Source organism: Clinocottus analis, unplaced genomic scaffold (genome assembly GCF_023055335.1).
Source record: "Clinocottus analis isolate CAN_PGR_092001 unplaced genomic scaffold, fCliAna1.0.p SCAF_16, whole genome shotgun sequence".
In the NCBI taxonomy this organism is placed as follows: domain Eukaryota; kingdom Metazoa; phylum Chordata; class Actinopteri; order Perciformes; family Cottidae; genus Clinocottus; species Clinocottus analis.
The window spans coordinates 14831950-14859908 of record NW_027175887.1 but is presented as its reverse complement, the minus strand read 5'-3'; the positions used below and the strand labels follow the sequence as shown (position 1 = coordinate 14859908).

General features: G+C 43.5%; 3 protein-coding genes across 3 annotated transcripts; 1 reads left to right on the top strand and 2 right to left on the bottom strand.

The window, feature by feature from the left end:
* Nucleotides 1–425: 425 nt before the first annotated feature.
* ubfd1 (ubiquitin family domain containing 1) lies at nt 426–5543 on the bottom strand. Its single transcript, XM_068578393.1, has 7 exons — nt 5410–5543; nt 3765–4037; nt 3469–3677; nt 3323–3388; nt 3120–3225; nt 2937–3019; nt 426–839 (listed from the first exon to the last, which is right to left on the bottom strand). The coding sequence occupies exons 1-7, from the start codon at nt 5423–5425 to the stop codon at nt 729–731; spliced, it is 864 nt and encodes a 287-aa protein (XP_068434494.1). The 5' UTR covers nt 5426–5543; the 3' UTR covers nt 426–728.
* A 1797-nt stretch (nt 5544–7340) lies between these two features.
* LOC137786880 (UNC93-like protein MFSD11) lies at nt 7341–15934 on the top strand. Its single transcript, XM_068579011.1, has 13 exons — nt 7341–7721; nt 8081–8136; nt 8246–8353; nt 8474–8553; nt 9377–9473; nt 10628–10686; nt 10874–11018; nt 12038–12087; nt 12974–13039; nt 13138–13263; nt 13349–13523; nt 13626–13761; nt 14699–15934. Exons 1-13 carry the CDS (start codon nt 7632–7634, stop codon nt 14849–14851), a joined length of 1341 nt encoding a protein of 446 aa, XP_068435112.1. The 5' UTR covers nt 7341–7631; the 3' UTR covers nt 14852–15934.
* Nucleotides 14537–23522, bottom strand: kdm8 (lysine (K)-specific demethylase 8). Its single transcript, XM_068579012.1, has 8 exons — nt 23435–23522; nt 21791–22276; nt 20465–20637; nt 19673–19805; nt 19501–19551; nt 18142–18291; nt 17940–18032; nt 14537–17846 (listed from the first exon to the last, which is right to left on the bottom strand). Exons 2-8 carry the CDS (start codon nt 22250–22252, stop codon nt 17682–17684), a joined length of 1227 nt encoding a protein of 408 aa, XP_068435113.1. The 5' UTR covers nt 22253–22276; nt 23435–23522; the 3' UTR covers nt 14537–17681.
* Between the last annotated feature and the right edge of the window lie 4437 nt (nt 23523–27959).

The following is a 27959-nucleotide window of genomic DNA, read 5'->3' as shown; positions in this document are numbered from 1 at the left end:
AGTTGTGAAAATATTTATGATCTGTATACTTGTCACATTCATTTTAACTCACCCCGGTAAAGACCAGAGAATAAATAAAGTATTGCTTTTTTATGAATCCATTATAATTTCCTCAGTTCAGAAGGTGTTCTGCTGAATAAAACACTTGATATTTGGTACATGGAAACACAGATTTATGGTCCGAGACCAAGTATTTGGTCGTCATACTACAAGCTGCGTTTAATATCAGCCAAACACCAGGAATCACCCAGCAGAAAATATGCTGCAGTCTGCAAGGAAGATGCATTTTTCAGCAAAAAATAATAAAAAGGCCAATGTTTAAGTGCTCCGATGACTATATCCAAACTTAAATCTAAGTCCAGTAGACCGTCATCAAACTAGACCTGCACTGAGCAACATGTTGGTTCAAAGTAAATACAAGCAAATTTATTTCATTAAATAAGTTTTATTTCTTTAAGAATAACTGAAGAAAAGTGTTAGCAATTTCTGTACAATTGTTTCATCATTTTCCCTTGGATTTGCCGAGAACCTTGGATGTTCAACAGGGCTGAGAATTGTTACGCTGCCACATAGTGCACTTTTAACCTAAAAACAATATGATTAGTCCACCGGCATCCGTCCGTTTCCTCTGAATGTATTCCAAGAAGTTCCTTAAGCCTCACTGTTGACTCCAGTTTCATTTTCAATGGCTCTTTGCTCTCAATCCCAGTTCAAAAAAAAGAGGCACATTAGAAATACTGCCATTTTCCGAGGACTGTGTCTTTGATTGCATCGACAAACTGTGCAGGCACCCAGTAGACCCAATATTGAGACGCTTCTGTTGGACCCAACTGAAAAGCCTGCAGAGAAAAAGAGCGGCAAGCGCGTCAAGTGAGTTGACAAAACAACACTTTTAATACAAACAAACAATTTGAGGTGCAAATCTAAATGACATCTGTACATTTTAAATGAGATTTAATTATTCAAAACAAGGTCATCTGGAATGCAAATGACTAAAGCATAATGCTTTTTAATGAATCAACATTCAAATACCTGAGTTTTAGGTCATAAACTGCCTCTCAATTATAGACAAATTCCTTTGCAGTACATTACAGCCCACTTAATCCCTTCAATAGAAGTAAATTAAGTATCATTACTCCAAAACCTCCAAACATTTAAGCAAACAAGGCGGATCACTAATATCAACGACGGGCTCGGTGTTTTAGAGGGAGCGCTGCCTGCCCACTGGCATTTTAAATCCCTCATCTCCTCCTCCATCTCCTCCTCATACATCATCAACTCCTCAGTGATGCGGCAACATGCTTTCCGCGAGCAGCTGCCATCAAATTCCATTCTTGTGCCAAAAACGTTACACAAACAAGAAGCGGCGTCCACTACTCTGCACTTTGAGTGTCCTTCTCGTGTCCATACTGGGATCAACGTCACGGACAGGAATGAACTCCCACATGTTCCGTTGGCTGCCCTCGGTACCGATACACAGGAAAACCGAAACAAGGACATCTGTTAATTACCTTAAAAAAGGTCACTGGTACAGTGGCCCAGACGTTTATAATCAGCGTTATTGCTTCAATCCACTTGTGGCCGACTGCCATGACATTCACTGCATTACGCTGTCACTTTGTACTCCCTTTAAATTCATCACATCACTTTTCTTGTTTACTTCACATTAATCAAACCATCAAGGTCTAAAACGCATCAGCTATTCAGCTGACAGGATGTACCGCATTCTCCTGAAAATGTTTGTATTCTCTCTATTAATGCCGCTCTGACATTCTGCTTTGTTGAGCTCTGGATCTCCATCAGACCACCCGATTCAATTAAGTTACTTGTTCTGAGATTTCTGCCTTTTTTTTCTCTGACAAAAGAAGAACACAAGTGCCTTCAGACCCAAAGGTTAATCTAGAGAAAGCGCTGACATTTCCCGCTCCGCTGCCGAGCCCCAGACAGCAAAACGATGACCTCCGTCACTCCGATGCACACACATACTACAGCGAACTCCCCACTCGTGTCCGCCTCGCAGCGCTTGGCATTACAGCTTCTCATAAAACGAGAAACCCGGTGAGCGGGCACGGCGACAGGATTTCAATTTTGGATGGGCCCAAAAAAATATTTGGGTTGGCTCTTTTAAATTAGAGAAGTTAATACTCTTCTTGCCTTCGTTTGACGGCTTCAAGCTTGAAATCTCGCTAAAACCGCAACGACCGCTATCGTGCTGGAAGCAAAGTAGCACGTCTGCTTGATTAGGACACTTTAAAAACTTTTCAATGCCAAGATAGCTCAGGATTTACCCACAACAGTTTGTGTTTCTTAGAAGCGACAAATTAAAAACACTATCCTAGTGCAGCTGTCGGCTTTTATTTTTATCGTGGATTGTGTAGAACAATACATCCGTTCATGTAAAACACTCCCATTTTAAGGGCCTGTGTCCATATTAGTCTGGTCGCCGGCATCCTTCCCACTCCAACGAGAGTGTTTTCAGCAGCTTTGGTCTGTTTTTCTGAGCACTTTTTTTTGTGTGTGTGAAGTGCTTCCAGAAATGTCTGAACTTTTCAGAAAAGCGTCACTTTAGAAAATGGAGGAGCAGCTTGTTGTGACCAACAGATCGTCCTCCCCGCTCCAACGTTACGGCTGTCAGACCGAGCGGGGACGAGCTCATCCATACAGAGTATGAAGCAGGCGTCCTCCGCTTGGTGAAACAAATAGATACTAGACCACTCTGATAATAAAAAGCAGGAAGCCGCAGAGCGGAAGCGGCACTGCGGAGACGAATATGCTGTCTGAAAGAGGGTTTTTTTGTGTGTCTTTTTTGTTCATTTAAAAGTTAACGATGAAGAATAAAACACATTCTACCCAAATCAATTAGAATGTGGGCGGGGCCCAGGCTCATAAGGCCCGCCCACAACACCTGACATGTCGGAAGCGTCGACAACTCTTACCATCATGTAATAGTCGTTGTGTTCTTCGATGGGTTCAGACACTACGTTTTTAATGGAGCCCATCGGGACTTTCTCCGTTCTCTCTGTAGAGATGAACACACACAGAAACAAAGGAGTTTTAGTCATCAGCATCTTTGTGTGAAAGCAGATTTAGCAAAAAAATGAGGCCAGTTGTAACCTCACCCTTTGTTCCGATCCACAACTGATCCTGCTCCAGCTTGAACGTGAGTCTAACTTTTCCTCCGGACTTGTTGAACATCCCAGATAAAGGCACTGTTGGTAATCGTTCCTGTTAGCGGGGAGAGACAGTTAGTCTTTGTGTCCGGCGCTGAAATCATTTAGTCAACCTGAACTGCTGTGGTCCCTCCGTCTCCATCTCCTCTCACCTTTGTTCCTTTAACAGATGCCATTATGTCATCTGGTTTACCTTTGTCCAAAACCTTCCTGTGTTGCTGAAATAACAGTGCCGGTTTAACAACACAAAACTCCATGAATAGATTACTCCATTCTGCAGAAATGCCCTTCATCTTACCTTCTGGCTGCATAAAGGCTCTTTCTTGTCTTCTTCAGCTTTAACTTCCTGCTGGACGACCTCTTTGGGTGTATTCACAGCTAATACATCATTTATTGTAGATCCTACCACCATGATCTTTGCACCATTTGTAATCTTTATTTCACGTAGCGTCTTGTCCTCTGGAAGCAACCCTTTGTACATCACTTTCTGCATTGCGGGTGGAAGACCTGGGAAGACACAAGAGAGCATGTTAAGCGTTTAACATCCACTAAACAGCCACTAGAACACGTGAAAGGGAGCTCCTGTGTTCGTACCAGTGAGAGAGTGGATCTTTTCTTTTAGTTGTGCTCCGGTGTTATCAATAGGAATTTTCAGATCATATTTATTCTTGTTCCAGATAATCTTCAAGTCCACCTTCTCCTTGTCGGCGTCAGCGTCGTCCCCATTGCTAATACTAGAGTCCTGAGTTGTGGCGTCTACGGCATCCGTGGGAGACGTGATTTCCGGGTTGGCTTTTTCCGCTTCCTCACCGAGTTGCTCCGCTTCTTTTGGCTTGTCCTCAGTGTCCATTATGACTTCGTCAACTCCTGGAAGAGGAGGAGAACATTTATGTGGGATCTAGTCAGTGAAGTTCAGTGCTCTGAATAGTATCCAAGGCGTTTTAAACACATTGATGAAATGTCTTCAGAAACATACATCTGTAATGTCCTACTTACCACAGAGATACTCAACATGCATGTATTTCTTTCAACAATTCCATATCAACAGTGTATCGTACATGCAGTCTCGGAAAAATTCTCTATTGGTACTCACTAAACTGCAGTGTTTTATACTAGATGAACCACCTTCTCTAACAGACGCAAACGTTTTTATGAAGTAAAAACTCATATTTCATAAAGGAATAGCCATATATATTTAATGAGAGCAGCTAACGAACAAAAATACTAAATTGATCACAAGACAAAATGTGTCTAAACCTGGACGGACAACCAAAAACAATAATAAAATAAATAAAAGATTAGTGTGGCAACCCGGCTATCCTATCGTTATTATATTAACTTGGCCACCTCTCCATCTGTTTTAATCATATCGTATTTATTTGACTTTACACGTGATGTGGATCATTGAAAAATCTGCCAAGTCATTATAAACAGTGGTTTAGTTATCAATAAGGAGTTTATTTAGAGTTATCATGGTTCTTCTTTCGAAGTAAAAAAAACATAAATGATATATATTGGTTTCAAAACCATGTACAAATTCTTCCACAGAATAAGTAGATATAGAGTGTAAATGTCAGTAAAAGTGCGTCATAGCGTATTAAAGTCTAGTTTCGCTTTTCTTCCCCCTCTCTCTCTTTCTCTTTCCCCCTCTCTCTCTCTCTCTCTCTCTTTCTCTCTCTCTCTCTCTCTCTCTCTCTCTCTCTCTCGTAATTCTAGCTCTTTCCATCGCTGTTTCCTTCTGATTAAAGCTCAAACACAAGCGAGCCTCCTGAACCGGAGCGGTCCAGGACCAGGACCAGGACCAGGTCCAGGTCACCGTGAGCAGGCATGACCGACAGCCTGCTCCTGTAACACGGCTGGCTGGCCTTACTGGTCACTAAACTGGGAAACGTGAACGTAACAAACTGTTTTGTTGGAACTTGGTATACCGTTCCTAACCTGACCATGTTCAAAGTTAACCAGTCCAAACCCGACACGAGTTAAACCCCCCGACATTAACTTTAGTCCCCCACAAATGCAGAAACATTTGACTGCTGTTAGCGATCGTGAACGTTAGCTAGCTGCAGCACTGGACAACGTTTAAAGAACAACGTTATGGAGAGACGGACGTTTACATTACACGGCATTAACAGTGTCGTATCTTAACGTGCCCATTACTAACATATGTTATCCCATAAACAATGGTTAGACTCAAAGTAAAGATATGAAGGAAATGCTGCTGTATTTTCTCAATACCCACCAGCCTGGGTCGCCATGATGATTGTGTACAATCTGTTGTACGTTGGAGCAAAGAGTACAGAGAGCAGGAGGATGTCTGATATTCAGAAAGAGAAACTCGACCGCGGCGAAAGTTGTGTTGAAGCTCGCTTTTCACGCGTGACAGCGCAATAAACCGAAAAAAGATAAATACACGTTTTAAATGGCGTAACACGTATATATATGTTCAAGGTTGCAACGTTTAAACATTTTGTAGTTTGACTTAGCCGGTCGACGTGAAGACAGATCGAAAATGCGCATGCGCCTTCAAAAATATCTGCAAATAAAGTTGTATTTGGACAAAAGCGGTTCCAAGGAAAATAATGGCTCGAGCTAACGTAGTTACATCAATTAAGCTGGTATTAAAACGAAGAATTTTACTGCATAATATAGTAACAAAATCCTACGGGACTGTTCTACAAACACGGAAGTGACGGGTAGTGAGACTTCTCGCTTTGCTGAGCGTCTTTGTTTTTGGAGCAGCAAACCGCAGACAACGAGAGGTGGCACTTCACTCAATGGCTATTGGATACTGTTTTTCTTCTTCCTTCGTATTGTGTGACGTTTGGTGTTTCAAATTATGCATTATCGCCAACTATTGGAATTTATGTTTATTTATTATGATACAATACATTTGAGCTAGAATCTAATACGCAGGTTGAACTATTTTAGATTCATTATTAATGTACTCTTATGACCAACTAACTAACTATTTACTATTAATTTGGATTTTCTTAATGGCTCTTTAATGATCATATTCATCATTGTTTTGTCATTGTCTTCATCATGTATAGAAATGCATGTAACAGTTTTTTGAATACTCATAATAGTGAAAATGCATCAAAATTATTTAATAGAACCAAAAACACTGACCATTTAAAACTGACCATTTCAAAAATAATCTCTATTTTATTAGCTTATAGCAAATCGGTAAATATAATATATATTGTGCGTGGGGCAGAATCAGTGACTCCAACTGTAAAACATTATTTTATTTTAGTTGAAGTTTTCAGCCAGCATGTGTTTGACAGAAGATACATATTCTATAAAAGATGTTTTGAAGAAGGACATCTGTCAAACAGTTCAAACATCAAATCCCTAGAGATTTCAGGCCCCAAGAAAAATAAATTGGTTCCAAGGAGAGTTTGTAAAAGACCATTTGAGGTTCCGGGGCTTTATGGTAATCCTGTGATTGGGATTCCTGAGGTAATTTATTGACGGGAGAGATACTTTAAAGGTGTTTTTTTCCCGTGTGTGACGCTTCAAATTTCCTTTTATATTATAAAAAAAGAAGAATGAAATAATTTACTTGAGGATTTTTACTTCTGTTGTACATAAAGCTGGCAATAGTTTGCTTAAAATGAACTTTCTTTCTGTTTTGACTAACACACAGATTTCTGAAAAGATTGTTGCTGAGTCAGCAGAAAAAGCTGTTGGAGGAATCATTCAATAAAAACCTGAAGGAGCTTTTCAACTAAACGAAATCTTTTTTAATGTGCTCGTTTACTCTGCTGGAGTTTGGTGCCTTTGAATTACTGCAAAACACGAGATATGTTCTGGATGTGCACAGAAGCACAGCAGCAACTCCATGAGTCATACTAAGAAGTAGTGTCGTTTTAGTGGAGTGGACGTATGACGTAGGAGAAAAGGTAAAAATTTTTTTAAAAAAAAGTACCTCAGAAGTATACAGGCATGAGTACTTGAGTAAAAAATAACTCAAAGTGCTTTTCATGGGAGAATATTCCTCCTGGAAACCTCTGGAAGGCAGCAAAGCTAAATGAGAGGAAATGACCGTAAATTACACGAGAAGAAGAAGAAGGAAAGCGAGGAGAGAGAGGGAGAGAGAGAGAGAGAGAGAGAGAGAGAGAGAGAGAGAGAGAGAGAGAGAGAGAGAGAGAGAGAGGGGGAAAAACACGGACATGGGAGAACAAGGAAGACCGCAAAAAAAATAATTGCCTAAAATTAAAGTCACAAGTTGTCATGCCTCGATCATAATAGGCTACTTCTGCTCGGGGGGGAAAGTGCTCACAACAGCTTCTGTGTTGCTCTCTGTGTCCACGCACTCTGTTACTAAACTGCAAAGTCAACTTTACTTTGTGCAAATGTCTTTATCAGAGTTGTTGATGGACCCGTGAGGAGCGCTGCAGCAGCACCACATCAGCCAAGTGAGTTTAAGATGCGCGGCTGCTGAAAGTTACCGACACCATGGCAGACTGGAGGACCTTCAACGTGCTGGTTCTGGGGGTCGGCTTCTTGTTCATTTTTACCGCCTTCACCACCTGTGGGAACGTTGAAGTAAGTACTTTATTCCACTCCCACGCGCGCCTTCACACGACTGCAGTTCAATTACAATACAAGTTTGTGTCTCGACCTATTTGTGTTATCGGGAATAATTAGTGTATTTATGCAAATCACAATAGCAACTTTAAAAAAAAAAAAAATAAACATATTGTTAATACAACTTCGCATCCTAAAAAAAAATCAACAAATCCATCGGCGGATGTGTCACGCGCAGGAGGAAGCGAGTCTGGTGGCGCGCCTCGTGTTTCTAATTGTCTTCAATGGTCAGAGAATGTATCAAACCGGAAGGACGAGTTAAGGACACACGTGACCCACCCAGTCTCTAACCCCCGAGCTTTTCATCTCATCTCCAGCAAACTGTCGTGAAAAGCCTGCGGAATGACACCTTCAGTGGGAGCGGGTACCACAGGTAGGTCACGTGGGGTTCATTCACGTCCTGGCCTCTCGGATGGAGAGAGGAGGTGTTCCTTTTGTCATTTTTTTTTTTAAATACATGTCTGTCGATTCCTCTTTCACAGTCTGGGAATCATCTACGGAGTCTTTTCATTCGCCAACTTACTCGCTCCGGCTGTGGTTGCGATAATAGGACCGAAGCTCACCATGTTTCTGAGCGGCCTGCTGTACAGGTACCAGAGACATCTGCATGGTCATCACACACACACACACACACACACACACACACACACTCAGGAGGTCGTATCTGGTGGACATGTTGCTCACGGCTGTTCCCCTCGCTGTCTCTCCAGTGGCTACATCGCCGTGTTCATCGTCCCTTCAACGTGGTCCTTTTACTTCACCTCCGTCCTCATCGGCATCGCAGCGGCCAGTAGGTTCCTCCGCCAGATGTGGACTTTGGTTTTGCATTATGGTTTTGTATAACAGCCATGAAGCTGCGACTGTAACCTTTTGAAACGTTTGCATCATCATGCAAATTATATAAAATGGTGGGAAAATGTTCCTTCTGATTCCCCAGAGCTGTAGGAGACGTCTTCAATCGTCTGCTTTTGTCTCCTGAACCTGAAGACTACCAGATATGAGCAAGAGAGGCATCAGATCCTCTCATTTGAGAAGTTGAAAAGTGGAAATTATTTGGCGTTGCTTGCTTGAAGAATGCAAATTAGTCAATTACCAAATATTGGTTTATGAACTCATCATTTTGTTTCCAGCCTACATACTGAATCACATCCCATTTATGACAAAAACTACTTCAGCTTGCTTCCTGTTTCATTTAGCGGCCGATTCAAGCTCAGTTTCTGTGTTCAAAATAGTGTTTAATCATGCATACAGGGATTATCATGACGTACACAGTACATCCCAAATTAGACTTTAAATGGGTTAGGAGTTTATTTTGCCAAATAAATAGTGTGCAGCACTTTGAGCTTTTGCATCGCAGATGTTAATGGAAAATACTGAGAAAGCTTTTTTTTGCTGAGTTTTTTTTTTTACTGAAAGAAATTGCGGGAAAATGATTTGGGTCTGTTTATAATTCAGCATCAAACCATGGCGCTGTGATGGATTTGTATCATGTCCCGGGGCGGCTGAGCGGCTCGATGCATAAACTTTACAACACAGAGAGATAATCTCTCACTCTGTGCGGGCAATTAACGGACCGGTTAAAGGTTTTTCTCATGACCTCACTTCCCCCGCAGTGCTCTGGACGGCTCAAGGGCACTTCCTGGTGGAGAACTCGGACGCGTCCACCATCAACAGGAACACCGGGATGTTCTGGGCTCTGCTGCAGTGCAGGTACGACACAGTCACGCTGCAGGCTTCACCTTTTTAATATCCTCATCCTAATACTCAGATTATACTTCATGCCAGTCTCTGAAAATGATCCAACGAAGGCCTTTGGTAATTAGTTTTCTAGCTTATTTGCTTCTCAAACCAACCCAAGGCTGCACATAACGGAGCCTGCATTATGTAATTTGCTCCTATTATTACATTCAGTGCATAACACACAATTTATCACAATGTTTGTCGTGTTTTTTGTCGTTTCGTTTGATGCAACTATTCCAGTTGATCAAAGACAAAGCAGCCAGATCACTGTCAGGCATGTATTTTTAGCTCGACAGGATATTACTGTATGCTTTATTTTAGAATATATTTAATAAATCACGTTGCAAATTGTTCTATCTGTCAGCGAGTCGTTACTCTCTGTGCACGATGTGAAACACAGACGCACCTCTTTAAAGTCAGGTGAGATATATATTTGGCCTTTTCATCTCTGGCGCTCGGCCCACTGCTCCCGCTCACTGAGCTCGGACAACTCATTTGTATTTGTTAAAATATGCAAATTGAATTAGTATAACAATTACATTGGCTGTCATCTGCTCCGAAGCTGACAACGGAGCAGCGCTAATCTGCCCGCGCAGTGGTGATCCCTGCCACGGGAAACTTAGGAATCAGTTCTTCACAGCCGGCAGACACACACACACACACACACACACACAAAATGCAGTTCCTGTTGTCTTTCATGAGGAAGCCCTGTTCTCCTTCGCCGAGGCGTTGGGACGGACTAATTGCTCATCTGCATTTTGGTTTAGGTAATATTTAATTAAAGACGGAAATAGATCACAGCGTTTCACGGGACTGCCCCGCTCACCATGAAAGGCAGATGAACTGAGGAAAAGAGAAGAAAGAAATGCAGATTATTGTGTAAAGAAAGGCAGCGCTTGAACCCCCCCAACACAAAAGAGTCCAGTCCTCCTCCTAGCCCTCCCCAGAAGACATTTAAATAGCAGTGTGTGTGTGTGGCCTTTGCTTCTTTATTGACTCTGACAACTCTTTTGTCAAAACACCCAAAGAGTTTAAAAATAGCTCCAATGAAGAGTCAGAATAATGAGAAATTTCAGCTTTTTACTGTCTGTCAGCTCACGTTGGCTCTACTTTCTTTTTCACAGCATGTTATTTGGCAATCTCTACATTTATTTGGACTGGAGAGGAAGGACAGAGATATCAGGTAGGGTTGAACTCCACTGAGCACCGTCGTAAATATGAACGCAACATCTTGCACGATGATGGAACGCAACATACCAAGAGGATTAAATGACCGGTTGCTTATTCTGAATACGCTCCGGGCTTAATGTTGTTAATACATCCTGTGTGTTTTTTAATGAAGCGCTTCATTTTTAATCTCCCGCTCTCAGACGGCAGCAGGAGAAACATTTTCCTGTCCCTGCTGGTCGCCTCCGTCCTCGGCACCCTCAGCTTCCTCCTGCTGAGGAAGAGCCACGGCGAAGAGGAGCTGCTCTGCGAGGAGGAAGGGCAGTCGCTGCTCTCCGCCGGCGTGACGTGAGCGAGAGAAAAAACGTCCGAGAGATAATTACACCTTTGTCACCGTTGTCAAAATCACTCAGAATATAAAAAACATGTCTGAAGCAGCGCTGGAAAGGCGGGTACGGACCTCAAGTGATGAAGAAAAAGTATATTTAATAGCAGGCTGTGTTCTACGCAACGCACAAAAAGTTATTTTCATCCAGTTGACAAAGTTAAACTATAACCACACCACCTAAAAAAAAAAATATATATATATATATATTCAAATAACTCACCTTGAATGTGGAGGTTTGTCAAGATGACTTTTAGCTTTAAATCCCTCTTGTCCTTCTCAAAAGAAATGGCAGATCATTGAAATTGTGACACAGTGGAGCTTAATCTCCACACTTCATACAAGTGGGTGCAATCAGGCCGCTTTGTGGCCGCGTTGACGGAGACGTCCTCTTGGAGAGTGACGGCGGTTCGAGCCCTCCGGGCCCTCGACGATGAAATGATGAGACTGACATTGGGAGATCTGCGTGGCAGCGGTTGTGTGTCGAAGGAACGGTTTTGCGTGTCTCTCAGACGCAGAGATGTGAGTTTAAGTGATTAACGGCTTAACAAGGAAGCGCTCGGGGAGCCGCCATCCACTGTAAACGCTCTCTCTCTCTCGCCGCCGCCGCCGCCGCGTGTGGAAATCTTTTAAGGAATCAAGTGTCCGGGATTTTAAAAATCACTTCAGCTGTTTCAAGATGTTTTTACTGTCATGTGCACAGATAACAGACAGTTATTCTGTACAATGAAACGCTTATTTTGACACAGAATTACAATAAACCTAAGGTACAAAATGAATAAATACAAAATAAGGCACAAAATATAAAAGATATAACAGTATTGCTATGATAATTATAATAAAATATGATACTAGTATTGCTCTTATATTGCTCTTATGGCCGTTTGTCTCTTGAATGAAGTGATGTCATAGTTTGTGTGTGCAGGTAAACTTTATTTATTTCAGCTTCGTCAAACTAATGAATTCATTTCCTCTTGTTCAGGTATAGAAACAGAGCAAGCACCGCCATGCAGGAGGCCAAGTCAGACCTCAGTAAGTTGTATTATTTACACAAACACATGTATAGATGGATACACAACTATGTGTAGTAACACGAATACAATACTTTATATATATATATTCTCATTCTAAACAGGTTTATAGGACGTATCGTGTTGAAAAAGAGTCATTGCAAAAGAGCCAATCCCTTTCTGAGTGTGTTGATGCACTATTTTCCCATGATGCAATGCTAAAAGATCATAGAGGAGCTGCTGTAGGGAATAATCCAGCAAATTGTCATCACTCAGGAGACGACTACAGAGATCTCAGAAACGACACACCATACATTTACAGGAACCACTATTGGTGAAGTGAAGTATCACAGAAGTCTTTTTATTTTCCGTTATTTGACACCGTGTCGGTGACCTCGAGCGCTCACTGCTCTCGGTCTGTGACGAGCAGTTTTTTTCTAGTTTTTTCCTCTTGTGGAAAACGGGGAGGCGGGGCCGTTCCAGATGATATCGCTTTGAGCTGCGCTTGCGCCCGCCGTCAGCGCCGCCTGCAGTCGCTCGCAGCATCAGATTGCTCTTTGTCGGCATGCGGACGCGTGTCCACCTGCCTCAAAGGTATCAGGTGTATCAGAGATGCACTGATTCATGTCGAGAGAGGGCACCGGGGCGTACATAAACACACCTAGCGGGAGCTCTTCTTTTGAAATCTGCATTCCCCTCAACGCATCCTCTCCCCTGGGTGTTTTTCGGCTTAATGAAACAGAATATTTTGCGCATCTTTTTCTCTGCATTAAATGGCATTATCAGAGGGTGATAGGGCCTTTATTACGCCTGCATTGTCTTCATCTGAGCTCAATCCACTTGCTCTCATTCGAAAACGTATCTAATAGCGACTAAAACCCCGGCGTGTGGCGTGTCCTCCCGTTCAGAGACCATCCTGCAGCTCCTGAGGACCAAAAGCATTCTGCTGCTGAGTCCCTGCATGGCGTACAGCGGTAAGTCACGTCGGCGTCGCACGCAACCACGAAAAAAAAACCCTCCAGCGGCGGCTGACAGCCGGAGCTCCGCCCCCCCTCTCGCTCTCGTTCCGCAGGCCTGGAGCTGTCGTTCTACAGCGGCGTGTACGGGACGTGCCTCGGGGCCACCACGCAGTTCGGAGACTCGGCGAAAGGCCTGATCGGGATCTCCGGGATCGTGGTCGGCGTCGGAGAAATCGTGGGTGAGTCGCCGCCCTCTCTCGACGTGGACGCCGCCGCAGGGCCTCGGCATTCACGCCGTTATGTTCTTTTCCCCCCCCCGTCGAGGTGGAGGCTTGTTCGGGTTGCTGTGCAAGAACAATCGCTTCCGGCGGACCTCCGTGGTGTTTCTGGGGATGGTCGTCCACTTCGTCGCCGTCTATTTGATCTTCCTCAACATCCCGGACGACGCCCCCGTCGTCTTTGACACCGGCACCCAAAGCCAACCGTTTCTAGCTCCCAGGTCGGCCATTCCTCTCACAAATTACCTCTGCAGAAGAAGAGTGAGCACGGGGCTGCTCTTGTTGTGTGTTTTTTTTAATAAGAGCTATATTTCCTCTTTCAGCGCGTCCATCGCCCTGCTGTGCAGCTTCCTGCTCGGACTCGGGGACAGTTGCTTCAACACGCAGCTCTACAGCATATTAGGCTGCGTTTATGCTGAACACAGCACGCCCGCCTTCGCCATCTTCAAATTCATCCAGGTAATCCCCGAGTCGACAGTTCTCCGGCGTTGTTAGCGGGGCGGCGGCAAAGCCGGGTTAAAATGTTGTCTCGCGGAGGATGAAATAAATTCACCTGAAGGCAACGTGGGAAGGAAAAGGAGGAGACCCTCACACGTCTCCTAATCCACCCCCACCGCCCCCCACGTTGTGGTTGCTGCAAAAATTGGCCCGAAAAAAAGAAATAAACCCCCGGACATCGTGCTATTTTATATTCCACTGGAATAAAACAAATCTGGGGGGGGTCTTTTTACAGCGAGTGTAAATCACTTGTTCGGTTTTCCTCCGATACCAAGAGAGATAAATTATATTTGCTATTTACTGGCTTCATGACGAAGCCTCTCGAGACTCCGGAGATCTCATTTGGATAAAGCAGTCGAGTCCTGATGCATTAAGCAGAACATTTCTCCTGTTAATGATAAACACTGATAATGAACATCTGAATAATTGAATGTTGATGAGAAGAATGAACAGATTGACTGCAAACACGATGACTACATCGTGATTTCAGTTGCACGTGAACAGAACAGTAATTTAGATTACAGTTATTATTAATACATATAAAATGGTCTAATTGATTGTTTTATTCAGTCAATCATTATATTACAATAGGATTCTATATAATATACTGAAAAGGTAGAAGCAAAAGATGCTTTTATATTCCTAACCTGAATTATTATCAATTAAATCAGATAATTCATTTGAAATAAAGACATATATATATATATATTTTTTTTTTTTATTTACACCTGTAATTCTCATATATTGTTTTATGAATAATCCAAATAATGTGTCTAATAAACAGAGGATGCTATTTGAGGTCTTTTCCTCTCATGCACAAATCAAATGAATGTAAAAAAGAAAGATGATGGACGGTGTGGGCGGGACTTAACGGCCTCCCGGCGTGTCCTCCTGTCAGTCTGTGTTTGCAGCGGCGGCGTTCTTCTGCAGCGGCTACCTGCTGCTGAAGTGGCAGCTGCTCGTGATGGTCGTGCTGGGCTTCGTCGGGACGCTCTGCTTCTTCGCGGTGGAGCGGACGCAGAGCTTCTTCGTGGATTCGCCGGAATATTAAGAGAACGGAGACATTTCTACGTCATCGTGTTGTGGGAGGAGCTTCTGTATTAACACGCTGTCGGGTCGTCTACGCCCGAAATAGTTTGGATTATTGAGAACTGAAACATTTTGAGTTGCCTTAAAGCAAAGCTGCACCTTGAACTAACAACCCGACGCGACACCGTTTCATCGTCATGATTTTGACGTCTTACTGTAGCATTTTTAAAATAACCACTTGCCTTATCTCCTACTTATTTTTCTTCCAGCTCAGGTTTCTTATTAAAGGCATAATTGTGTCATCTCAAGCTGTTTATATTGTTCCAGAGTGATTGACAGTTTGACAAAAATATGAGTGCAAATAATGCAATGCTGTTAATGTTTTAGAGAAATATTTAGTAATTAATGCCTGACAATCATTGTTCTTAACCTTTGTTTTGTGTAGATTGTGCATTTTTTGTCAATTTCTTTCTCCCTAATATTGTAAATCTTTGAATAGTTTTATGCTTTTCCAGAGATTCCATCAAACATGCTGGAAAAAAAAACAACTATTTCCTGTGTTTTGTATTTTGTAATAAACATTTAAGATGGTGCGTGGATGCAAAACCTCTGAAATAAAAGGTTAAGCCTATAAATAAATATGAACGTGGAGCGATATTGCTGAGGTCACGCTTATGAAGTTGCCCCTGTGAAGCAACAGATTGAGCGTTATCTTCCTGACTGAACGGAGTTGGAGAACAGAGTAAACGTTCCCCTCAGAAGGGAAACACTGTTTTTCACCGCAGCGTCTCAGATCTATTGTGTGTTTTTTGCTCCAACATAACGCAGCCAACGTACGTCCAGTTTATCGGAGCCCAAAACAAGATAAATCTACTGGCTTTAATGCTGATTTGCCAGATTTATTTGAACATCCACGAGGCCATTAATCAAAAGAGGAGCGGCGGCGGCGTCTGGCTGGAAGAGAAAAGGGTTCCAGGCCCAGAGGTCCCACATTACTTTACTGGTAATTGAGTATTGATCACATTATAATGAGAGTAAGCAGTTTTGTGTGATCTTAAGTCAATTGCGCTGCCTGCTTGACGACGACAAAGAGCTGATGGGCTAAGTGAAGTACACGGCGTTTACTCACAGAATTAAACTCCGGCAGGGCTCATGCTGTTAGTTTCCATAACCTCGTCGGGGAAGTAACTGGGTTGGGATAAGTCTATTACCTGAACACTGCAATGCATCAGCAAGTAACACACACAAAGCCACAGCTTTGATCTGCAGCACTACGGAAGATGTCGAGATAAATACCTTATTATCTATGCATTATTCAAATGCAACACTCTACTGTTTAAGCCTGCTTTTATGTATATTTGCAGCAAATTATTGCCACTTTCTGGTGTTTTTAGACAGTTTTTTCTTAGTTCTTTTCTTTCTCTTTTACATTTTCTGAATGGGAGAAACACGGATAGCTCCTTATAACAACTACACACTATTTAGCATCAGTAAAACATGAGTTAACACTTAATTCATCATTCATAACTCATTGACATGAACACTCATTAGTAACTCATTAGTATGCAATTCATAAACACAGTTATGAATGTTTCATTCTTGATTAATAAGCATGACTCATACGGGTTTAATGATTGTTTTCATACTTCTAAATAATGGAGTCCCCATTTAAGTAATATATCTCGCAAACCAATTATTAAGGACTTATAGATGATGTGCTAATGTTAATATCTGCTTTATAAACGTGTTTTAATAACTGCAGTCCATTCATTGTTGGCTTTATAAATGATGAATTAAGTGTTTACTCGTGCTTTATTATTGCTGAATAGTGTGTAGTTATCATGAAGTGCTATCAGACATGGATCACATTGAATTTTCTTGAGCTACCGTGTTTCCAAAAAAATAAAAAAAGATCCCACACAACTCGTCACCGTCTCCTCCTCCGTTGTGATTTCCCAGCACGCCACTCCAGTCGACTGTGACTTTGGCTGGAAAAGCGCGTCACTTGTGTACATCAAAGCTGATCTCTTTTAACTGTGTGGCATCCTCACATCCTCCACGCTTCTAATTAGACGGCTTGATTGAAATGGACCTGCGGGGAACACGACCAGCCGCTGGTTAGAAATGTGAAACGTGAAGAAAAGGAAGCGCCGGCGCCCTCGTCGTCGAGGAGTCGTGTTTTTGAAGCTCCACACGAGTCGTGCCGTCGGGCTCCTTAAAACCGGAGAGACTCGTTTCATTTCAAAGTCTGTCTGCGCCCGGGGGATTAATTCATTTCATTTATTCGTCCTCCTCCCCGTGACCCGCGTGATTGTCTGCGGCTGTGGAGTTTAACCAGAGCGCCGTGTTTACGGCCACTTCTTTCTACCTGTAGCTCTCCGGCTTTATTCAATTCTGGAGACGTGCCTCGTTCCCATGAATTATGGAAATCACACATCTGAGGAATAGTTGTACGAGTAAGGTTCACAACACAATTAAATATCCCAATTTAAAAAAGAGAAACACATCCCCCATCAAGTGAGATGACTAACAACTCTCCGTAATTATATGCAGGATGAGACGAGCACAAACAGTTTTAACCGCTCATTTGTTTTGTTTTTTCTCCCCCCGCTGTTAGCTTTCCACACACAATGGATGTTGTTGCAATCATCATCAGCACAATTAAACTAATCACTCAGCAGTGAGTGTTCATTGCTCACGGATCAAAGGTTTGTGTGATCAGCGGTTGTCCTTAGATTTATGAGAATTAGCCCTCGCATTAGTTTAAAAAAACTCCAATTGATTTCTCCTCCAACAGAAGCAGAAAAACGAGTTGCACAAAAAAATAACTTTTTTTTTTGTTGTATCCGCAGTCATGACCACCAGAAGCTGACGGAGAAGCTGAGCTCCAAGGAGCGGACGTAATGCCAGTGTCGGACGGGGATGAACAGCACGTCTCCGGGCCGCAACACGCATTCCAGATACGGCGCCCGGGCGAACGCCGGGAAGCGCTCGGCGTCGGGGTTCTCCACCTCCACCTACACGGAGGCAGTCAGGAATTGAAAAAAGAAATGCCGCATATCATTTGCAGGCTCGACATGCACCGTCTCTCTGTGGACCGTCATCCCCACCTGACTGGTATTGTGAAGGAGCTTTGATTGATGAGGGTACAGCTTGTCGGTGTCCTCCGGTGAATAAAGGCGAATGTATTTGCTTCCCACCACCTGGTGTATAAAAGAGAGAGAGAGAGGGAGAGGGGGGGGGAACAAACAGCGGTCCCATGACAGGTCTTTGACACTAACTGCATTCATAAAACAGCCGTGATGTCGTCACCTGAGCCAGGAAGTTCTGCTGAGGGTCTTGGTGGAGCGGCGACACCGTCCCTCCGGGCCCGAACCAGGCGTTAACGGTGATGTCGTCGTCGTCTCCTTCGCCGAGGCAGCAATAATCCGGAGGGCGGATGTCGTCCTTCAGCTCTGGAATCTGAGGCGACATCGAGTCGCCGCTAAATTATATTTTAACGGTTTCTTTGCAAGAAAAAATATCTATACATATTTGTTGTCTTTGCCCTCGGTGTTTCAGTTTGTGCACCGCTGTGAGCCAGAAGGAAATATCTGCTTTTCTACCGGGTGGCTCGTCTTTGGTTTCCTTCATTTGTCATTGTACAAAAAAAGGGTTGCACAATTAAATTTAAGCTGTAATCCCTTCTACACATATATACTTGGAGACATTGGTTATAGTCTATACAATTATTTATGATAACATAGCTGCAAAACTAGCGACCATCCCATCAGCCCCAGGTGCTCTTCCTGGTTCACGCTCATTAGCCAACGTTAGCATGCTGACGTATCTATGCAGCATATCTATGCAGGATTATATCATATCATCAGCTGGATGCTAGCAGTGCAGAGCTGCAGCCACGAGCTAACCAGTGGGGCGCGCTCATGTGCACTAAAAGGCACGATTATGTCCTCAGAACAAGGAGAAGCCGGGCTAACGGCACACACAGGTAGACACGACTCCTCTGTATCTTTACATAGATAATACATCTCATGCTCTATTAATGCTGTGAATGTAAAGAATGGAGAGGAGTGTTAAGATGGCGAGGTAACAGGAAGCCAGACGTTACTGTCACACTACAGTAGTGATGGAGTGAAGAAAGCAAGACTCTAAATGATTCAGTTCACAATACAGTGACATTATGAACTGATGATCTGCACATAATCACCGAAATTGATATATTTGCCAAGTACTTTGCACGCACAAGAATTAATAACATATCTTTTGGTCAATATGTTGAGAAAAAGTGAGACCAGATCACAAAATATAATGAAGATGTTAATTATCTGAAGGAAAACATCACTTTGTGTCTCCTTGTCAGTTTCCAGACACATGTAATAAATACGTGACGAGGATTATTGTGAGAGAAATCAGCGTCTGGCCTCATTCTGCTCCATCAAACGGCCCAAAATACATAACTTTTAGCTTGACAAGGTGCCCTTTGTGTAAAGTTCAATCCAGACAATTTATTGACTCGTGCGGTAAAATCAGGACTAAAAGTCAATACTGCTTAAAGCAATGCGGTGGGAGGATGACAGCTGGGAAATAAGGAGAATTCAACTCTTCATTGCCAAAAAATATAACCTGAATAATCAACTAGTGAACTGACAAAATGAACAGACTGTTATATACCTGATCAAACAGCTGGTGCTGAGCGAGATACCCCAAACCGCTCTCTCCCTCCTGGGTGTTTTGATCCGCGGAGGAAAATAATAAAAAAAAAAAAAACACACAGCGTGAGAAACCACACGGAGATGTTTCCCTTTGCGAACGGCGCGGCGAGACGCGACGAGGAAGCGCTCACTTTATTCAAAATGTACCGATCGATGAACTGGTTGACGGTGAGCAGCGTCTGGGACCATCCCTCATCCGTGTACCGGGAGCCCACCTCCACGGGAACCGTCCGGCAGCCAGCGACGGACCTCAAGTATTCTATGCTTTTGTGGGGAAGAAGAAGAAGAAGAAGAAGAAGAAGAAGAAGAAGAAGAAGAAGAAGAAGACAATATAAGTCACAGATGTGGTCATTGGGGATTCGAGCCATGCAACAAAAAAAATGAAATATGCCATGTGTGCACTTCTGGATGTCCTCCTCCTCCTCCTCCTCCTCCTCCTCCTTTGCTGCCGTCAGAGCTGAGAGCCGTATGTCATGTGTCAGAGTCGGCAGCGAGAGGGAGGACACCGGACGGATAGTCTGAGACAGTTCCATCGGACTCTGGTGCCAGACGGAGTCGGCGATCAGGGGGCCTTTGATGAGTAAATTAAGCGAAATTCACTTTGTGTTGTTGGTTTTGCATGCCGTCCGGTGCTATCGGTAACCGGAGCGCTGCAGGGGACGAGAGCCGTCAGCTGGCATCGCCTCTGTAATCCGATTACGTGGCGAGAATGAACATACGGTTGAAGCGGAGGACTCCTGATGTGCATTTTAACACCGAGGGTTGTGAGAATGTGCCCCGAGGCCGTCACGACGATGCGCTTGAGACCAATCTTTGACTTTTCTATCAGTTTGATGAATGCGTTTAACATGAGGCAACATGGCTGACATGGTGATGTCATCTGGACAAAACAAATGGCAAAAAAAACCTACAAAAAAACAAACCTCCAGGGGTGTTGGTTGAGGGCGGGCCAGTGCTCGATGATCCCCTCTAGAACCACGGGTTTGAGGGGCAGCAGGTAGTCGGTGCTGAAGCTCTCCAGTGAAGGACACTTTATCCTGGGAATCGCCCTCTCCTCCGTGATCACAGGAACACGTGGGATCTCCTTCTTCAGTCTCTTAATGATACCAAAACAACAAGGGGGTTGTCAAGCCTTCCATTGCAGGATGCAGAGCTTTAAGGGGAACATAACATGTCAGCGTTTTGCAGTCGATTAAACATATTCTCAGGTTTATCGTTTGTCACTTCGTCGAGCTCAAGCCAAAACAGGGGGGATTGAAGATGACTAAATTTGTGCATTTTAGATTCTTTGTGTGATTGTGAATCCAATAAAATATGATTTTGGACTGTTGCCGGGGCAAAAGAAGCTATTTGAAGATATCTCCGCGGGCTTTTGGGAACTGTGACGGGGATTTCTCACTCGCTTTTTTACACTCACCGAGAATGAATTGGCAGAAGAAAAGATAACGAATATAGTTGTTAGCTGCAGCACTCCAGCTCGACTCGAGAGACCAAACAGACATTTGTAGTCACTGTGGTGGATTTTATGCTTTTCTTTTTTTTTTTTTGTCTTTCAGGCAAACAAACATGTAGTTCAGGAAAATGCCCCCAACCTTCCTCTAAACGCTTCATCTTGACTGCATCTAAACAAAGTGATCTGACATTTGAGTGTTTGTTGGCCTTTATCGTCAGTGACATCTGATGGAGTGCGACAAAAATAAGGGCGACAAAGGAAACGCTTGCCTGAAACTTTAGAGCGGCTTATCCTGAAAAGTCCTGCACGAATCTCGACTGTGGCTGGACCTCATGCGGCTGCTGTGCAGGTTTACATGAAAATGTGCACTCATTGGTCTCCTTGTGACTTTTTCTTCACAGGACAAGACTCACATGTCCCAAGAACAAGTTCACAGCTCCATTATTTATAATTTTAATCATGTTTCATTGTTGATTCCCTAATTTTTTACCTGATATTTTAGCCTTTCTTTTTAGGGTCCCCCAAATGATACCTGCCGTACACATCAGCTTTCATCATCATGATGATATCGTTGCTTTTATTTTTGTAAATGTGATCATGAATGTGCTTTTGCGATTAGTTTTTAAGCTCAAGAATTTGAGGAAAATCTTAAAAGCATCACATAGCTATTCCCACTTATTTTAGTGACATCACCGCCGATGGCTTTATTGAGGTAAGTAATAACTTACGATATAACTAAAAGTGACACAGCTCACATGAATAATGTGTGTGAATGTGTGATTGTTCAAGGACTGACCTTGACTTCAGTGTGTTCACTTTCTTCTTCTACTTCCGTGGATTTCCTGACTTCAGCTTGCAGGATCCGGACCATGACCTGCAGTATGTCCTCCATGATGGCTGCTCCCATGAGCAGACCCATGTCACAGGTCCTCACGGCCTGCAGGACCGCGTCCGCCGACGGCTCGCCCCGACACAAAGCGGCCGCTTTGAACAGGCAGCCGCAGGAATAAACGCGCCTCCATTCTTTGTCCACGTGGCGCCACGTTCCTGCGTTGAGTTTCTCCCACGAAACATCTATAACGATCTGAGCGTTGAGCATGCGGACGGCTTCGGCTTCGGCATCGTCGCTGTAAAGCTGCCGCCGACACCGCTTCAGCATTTCCACCACACTTGACTCCACTTTGCTGCTGAACTGCAGTGGAAACTCGTCCTCATTACGAGGCAGAGTGGCAGAGATCTTTGACCACAGCGTGGCCATTGATGAGACGGCCTTCGTTTAGCGCTGTGGGACAGACAGCGAAGGTGAGTTCAGGGCAGCGCTTGTTCAGACTGAATCCTTAATGATGATGCACAGTTACAAGCGCACTGTTTGTGGAATACTTCAACAATTCATCGTAACATTCAGAGGCAAAGGTTGTCATTTAATCGCTTGTTATGTGCTCAGCTGGTCATGGGTCCATTATTAGCTAAAAGTGCACAGCATCATTACACACACACACACTAGTTCTTCGCGAGTACAACACATGTGCACACCCAATTTATCACAAAACACAGGCGAGGACATCCCTTTGCAAGTGTGACACATGCTCAGTGACGTCACTCCGTCACATGGCACATCTGTATCCGCCACACTCTGCCCCCATGTGACTGCGTCCGTGTTAGGATGCTCTGTGAAGCCGGAGGTGATGCCAAAACACCAGGCAGTCAACATGGAGCAGCTGGTTTATTTGAGTAGAGAAACGTGGCGTTGAGAACGTTGAGGCTGACAGGACTGAAGTGAATGGTTGCATTTAATCTGCCACATGCCTGAGGAAACCCTGGTGTCAGGACAGTTAGGACCCTGCAGAGCGCGCACACACACACACACACACGCAAGTACATACACATACGCACACACCAACTGGACTGTAGTAATTATTTAGGGTAAATTACGGTCAGATAACATGATGTAAGTCATTAAAGAGGATGGGCAGAGTAAACCTTGACGAAAAAAATCACCTCAAATTCTGTCATACTTGTACTAATAGAGCCATGTCTAGATAACTTTGTATCCACTAAACTAAACAAACAACAACAACAACAACTTAGAGATGAATCATTGTCAAATTGGTTGCTGCATATAGTTGGATGATAATAAGCTACATATGAGACAATACACATGAACGTTTGGCTAAATATGTTTAGTTTGAGTCTCTAAGCAAATACAAAAATTAAATAATGGCTCATTGTACGTCATTTATTTACGTATTCTATATCATTTATAACAAATCATGACTCCTGGTGAAGTCTCCAGGAAATACAAGCTATCAAAAGTGTGACATTTAAGTTGATTTAAGGCTAATATGCGCGCGCACATTAAATTATTCCTTATAAAACAACAATAACGTTAAGTTTACTTTCTCGCTGAAGAGGAACTAACTACGCTAAATGTTATATTTACCTGTTATCACCACATTCACACCGTTAATCCATGATTTTCTGTCACACAGCGGACTGTAAGCAGCGCGCGAGCGTCTTCAGCCACGGACGACAACAACTTCACCGCCGGTGCTACTTCAAAAACAGACCGGAAGGGAACTCGGACAGCGGGACACATTGGTTCCGCGATAAGTGCTAGGTGTCAAAGACGAGAATAAAAAGCTTCTCCAAATACTGAACAAATACGTCAACATTTTAAGGATTAAGGTTTTTATTTTGAATTAATGTTTTCAGCACAAACGTTGACCTACATGTACTCTGTGCTCCAGTAGAGGGGAGTACATTAGTAACAGTAATTGTAGTATAGCAGACATCGATTGAACCCACCTCCCTCACGCACACACGCACACGCACATACACACACACGCACATACACACGCACACACGCAGGCTTATGCATGCACGGATACACACATGCTCCTACACATCTGTCCACATAACCTCTCAGACGTGCAGCTGCACAAACACCTGTCTTTCGTTTTTGGATGATCAAAGCTCAGTCATTTAAAATAAAACTGTGATCCTGAAAACTGCAGAGTCCAGTTATTAAGAGGTATAGAGACAACAATTATCCTAGCATAATAAATGTATGCAATTGTTTCACAAACATTTGTTCCCCTCTCATTGCTCATGCAACTCATAATGTTTGAATGAATATACACATATTCAAAGAAGGCTGATTGATATATATATATATCAGAACAAATATGATAGAAAACCTTCGCCCGGGGAAAGTCTTGAATCTATAAACACACGGCACCATTATCAAATGTCAAACACTCTATGAAATTCAAATAATCTCAGTGCAAACCGTGAAGCTGTTCCTGTATGTAAAGCAGATGGAGACAAGAGCAAGAGAGCCCGCCTTTCTAGGAATCACAGGGGATTTTAAAATGTTTCATGCATTTCTGTTCATTCTCACTGTGTAAACAGCAGAATTCTCGAGGCTCGAGCTATTGTTCACTTACTTGCATGGAGGTGAGGAATTACTGTAGAGGCCACAACTGCAGCATTGTGTTGTTTGTTTCTCCGTCTTTTACGCCTTTGCCTTTGCTTTTGGAAAAAGGAACCAAAGAAAAAAAGAAGTTGAATGTAAAAGAATGAATGGAAGGATGGAGAGCAGACAAAGTGTTGAGAAACCTGAAGGTTTGAAACTGAATTTGGGATAAATAGTAGTGTATGCAACATAAAAAAAAACACAAATACCGCTCTATTATCATACAATGTGGGGGGAAAAAACAGTACTCACTCATTGCAGATAAAAAAAAATCCCTTTGATAACATCGGCCCCTTTATCATTGGAGCTGGTCAAACACAGTGTGGTTATTATTGTATCGAATGTTGTGGGATACAGACCTCACGTCCTAATGTGAATACTGTTCCTCTGCTTGTGTGTGTGTTTGTGTGTGTGTGTGTGTGTGTGTGTGTGTGTGTGTGGAGGGGGTGGGGGGTCCCAGCAGGGGAGGCTGATGTATTATTCAGATATGTCTGACTAAGGGGTTGTAAGACGGTGTAAGGCTACACTGAAGGTCAGAGGCCCAGCAATGTTATTCCTCCCTGCGCTGTCAGTGCTGACTTCATGTGCAGGCCGTCCCCCCAGATCTCCATCGGCAGGGGTCAGTGACCTTTCACAGCTTTACTTGGGAGGGGAGGAGGCCCGTCGCTCCAGCTGATCGGGGCCGCATCAGTGGTGTCGCTCTGAAGATGTTGAAATGTTTTATTTCTAAACCGGTGGGTCTATTTTTTTTTAGAATTTGTGTGATTTTTACATGAGATTTAATTTTATAAGACTCCTGATATTAAACACTCCTGATATCCTCGCCAAGGACACTATTTGGTAAAGGAAAGGAGCTCAGGAATTAAGAAGAGATTTTCTGAAGATCAAAAAATGTAGAATTTAGATGCATCATTAAATGAGAGTTTCTCTTAAATAAATAGTTGAGACATTTTGTGAAATGCACTCGCAAAAAGTTGCCACTCCCAGATTAGATTATCTTAAATTAACGAAGGCAAACAAACTAAAGCCGCCTTCAGCACAACTAAAGCTAATAAAATGAACACATTTAATAAGTATTTTTAATGCTCTGTCCATCTCAACACAGCAGCACTCCTGGAGTCGTGCCGTCACCCCGACAGTCCTCAGCAGAAGTGTTTTAGAGGAAGATTGTGTGTTACAGACTGAATACACCACGTGGAGGTGAATCTCATCATTCTGACCCTACTGAGAAAATCAACATTTTTGTTTATTTACTATACAAATATTTGTTTATTACATGTTTTTTTCCACTAAAAAAATAAGCGTAATACTTAAATCCCCATGAATTAAACAGTTTACTTGTTAATATTTCAGCATTAGTGCTCAGTGTTTGTTTGAATGAAATTAATAAATGAATAATTTTGGTAATCTTAAGAAACTAAGAGTACACTTGATTAAAAAAATTATCCAACCACAAACAGCAGCGCAGTGCTGTCAAAGAAAGCAGCGCGCAGCTTTAGCTCTAAAAGTTACTGAATCTAGAAAGTAAGTCAACAAACGGCTGCATGCTGTCGTGTCAGTCACGGTTGTGTTTCTCGCTCTAATTACTGGTTATAAATGTGTGTGTGCGGAAGTGGACTTGTGAAAAGTCGCACAAAGTTGTCTCATTCGGCGGCAAAAGTTGTAACATCATAACAACTAACAACATGTATACAATCAGAGGCTTTCCAAACAAATGTATGCAGTTATTAAAAGTCTGATTCATTGAGGCAGATGTTTTGGTTTCATTAGTGCTGGTGCATTAAAAAAAAAAACAGGAACAGCCCATGGAAGTAAATAAATGAACAAATGACAAATAGTCCGGGCACACGCCTGTGTGAATACACAAGTGTAAATGAATAATAAATTACGAAAAAAAACAAATAATTCATCCTTTTTTAGTTCCAATACAAAACAAAATGCAACATGAATAAAACACATGGGCCCACGCTGTTTGCATGTCGCCGACACCGGCCACAAAGCCGGATGCGAGTCGTCTTCAGGGTCACATCTCGCACTAATAAACAGAGAACTCTTTAGTGCGAGCCTCACGTGTTGCAGAAGATACGTTTCGCCCGCATCGTCGCATGAGCCGATTCGCCCTGAAAGCACGTAGTCGACTGACTACAATGTGCAAAAAAACCCAGTAACAATTGAACACACTTTTAACTCCATCAGATTAGTTCAATTTGAACTGTGAAGGTTGAAAAACGTGAAAATTGTTCTCACCTCAGATTACATTGACGTATCCCGCACGTCAAGAGCAATTGTGCAACTGTTTGGCACACAGCGGCTCGTTCTCCTCGAAACAATTTGCCTTTATTATGACGATTCCCTCTGAACCGTATTGTCTCTCCGGTGTAACAACACCTCTCGGCAGCAGTGGCAGCAGCAGCAGCAGCAGCTCAGCGTCTGCCAGCAGCCAAACAGGGCAGCAGGGCAGCATGGACCGTGACTGTTAGCAGCGTATTCCCACGGGCCTCTGAAACCCGAACCCCTGGGACACCACAGCAGGGATGTAATCACCACCATTACGCTCCAGGTGCTGCTGAAATAAAAGATGGAAACAAGCCCCCGGCGGTGTTGCCATGGATCAGAATCCAATTAAACACTGTTTAGCTCGACACAAACTGCCAGTCGTAGCCTGTTGACTCATGAAATTAATGTATTGTCGCGGCACAAAGAAAGTGTTGCGACAGAGAGCGCGGCGTGACCCGAGTCAGCGCCCATTCAAAGCGCCGCGGCTTCATTCTCGGCTGATGTAAAATTCACGAGGCAATTGAAGTGTCGCAGAGAAGACACAGCGTCTGCAATTCCACAATTATTTTCCTTTGCCACCGTCGCTTTGAAGGTCATCTGTTTGCTTAAGCTCGCACACAAACACATGTCGGTACACCTCCAACTGCAGTGTCACGTTTATCCCCCTCCCCGGGGGGCAATTTATGCATACGCATAAAAGCCAGTGGAGGTTAAGGGTTGCCACATTCCCCGGGAACCTGGTAATGGATATTTGGAAATGCCCCGAAGAGCTAACAAATGAGAGGTGTAAAGTTAAATGTCCTGTGAAATCATCTGGAGATCCGAAACAAGCTGCCTTTACAGCCTCGGGGAGGGTTTTTTTTTTTTTTTTTTCCACGGACAATTATCTCGGAGGGGCCCGAGCGGCCGACGGTGTGACTACAGGTCGGCGTCGCAGGGGCGTGTCAGAGTCCGGGACGAGGTAGCCGTCGCCCCCCCCCCCCCCCCCCCCTCCCCTCCCCTCTGGGTTCACCCCGCCAAGACACGGGCTCGCCAAGCCTTGGCGTTCCTCCACAGAGCGGTGTTACCGGAGCGCCGCTGCCTGCACGCTGCCCGCTTCAAGCAGGTGCTCACTTCCAGCGGCTTAATGCGGGACGCCAGAGTACAGGCAGTCCGTCAAAAGCACTCTGGATCAAATGAATGCAACCAGGTGTGCCCCTGCAGTCGGGGGCAC

Bases quoted from the DNA above. Each gene is read 5' to 3' on its own strand.
- ubfd1 (XM_068578393.1), bottom strand. The intron at 3,226-3,322 runs GTGAGAGGAGAT...CCCCGCTAACAG, and splicing joins CATCTGTTAAAGGAACAAAG to GAACGATTACCAACAGTGCC. The intron at 840-2,936 runs GTAAGAGTTGTC...TTTTCTCTGCAG, and splicing joins ACAACGACTATTACATGATG to GCTTTTCAGTTGGGTCCAAC.
- LOC137786880 (XM_068579011.1), top strand. From the start codon at position 7,632: ATGGCAGACTGGAGGACCTTCAACGTGCTGGTTCTGGGGGTCGGCTTC. The intron at 8,554-9,376 runs GTAGGTTCCTCC...CTTCCCCCGCAG, and splicing joins CATCGGCATCGCAGCGGCCA to TGCTCTGGACGGCTCAAGGG. The intron at 11,019-12,037 runs GTGAGCGAGAGA...CCTCTTGTTCAG, and splicing joins CTGCTCTCCGCCGGCGTGAC to GTATAGAAACAGAGCAAGCA.
- kdm8 (XM_068579012.1), bottom strand. From the start codon at position 22,252: ATGGCCACGCTGTGGTCAAAGATCTCTGCCACTCTGCCTCGTAATGAG. The intron at 19,552-19,672 runs GTGAGCGCTTCC...CAAAACACCCAG, and splicing joins ATCGGTACATTTTGAATAAA to GAGGGAGAGAGCGGTTTGGG. The intron at 18,292-19,500 runs GTATATAACAGT...ATGTCGCCTCAG, and splicing joins AGCACCAGCTGTTTGATCAG to ATTCCAGAGCTGAAGGACGA.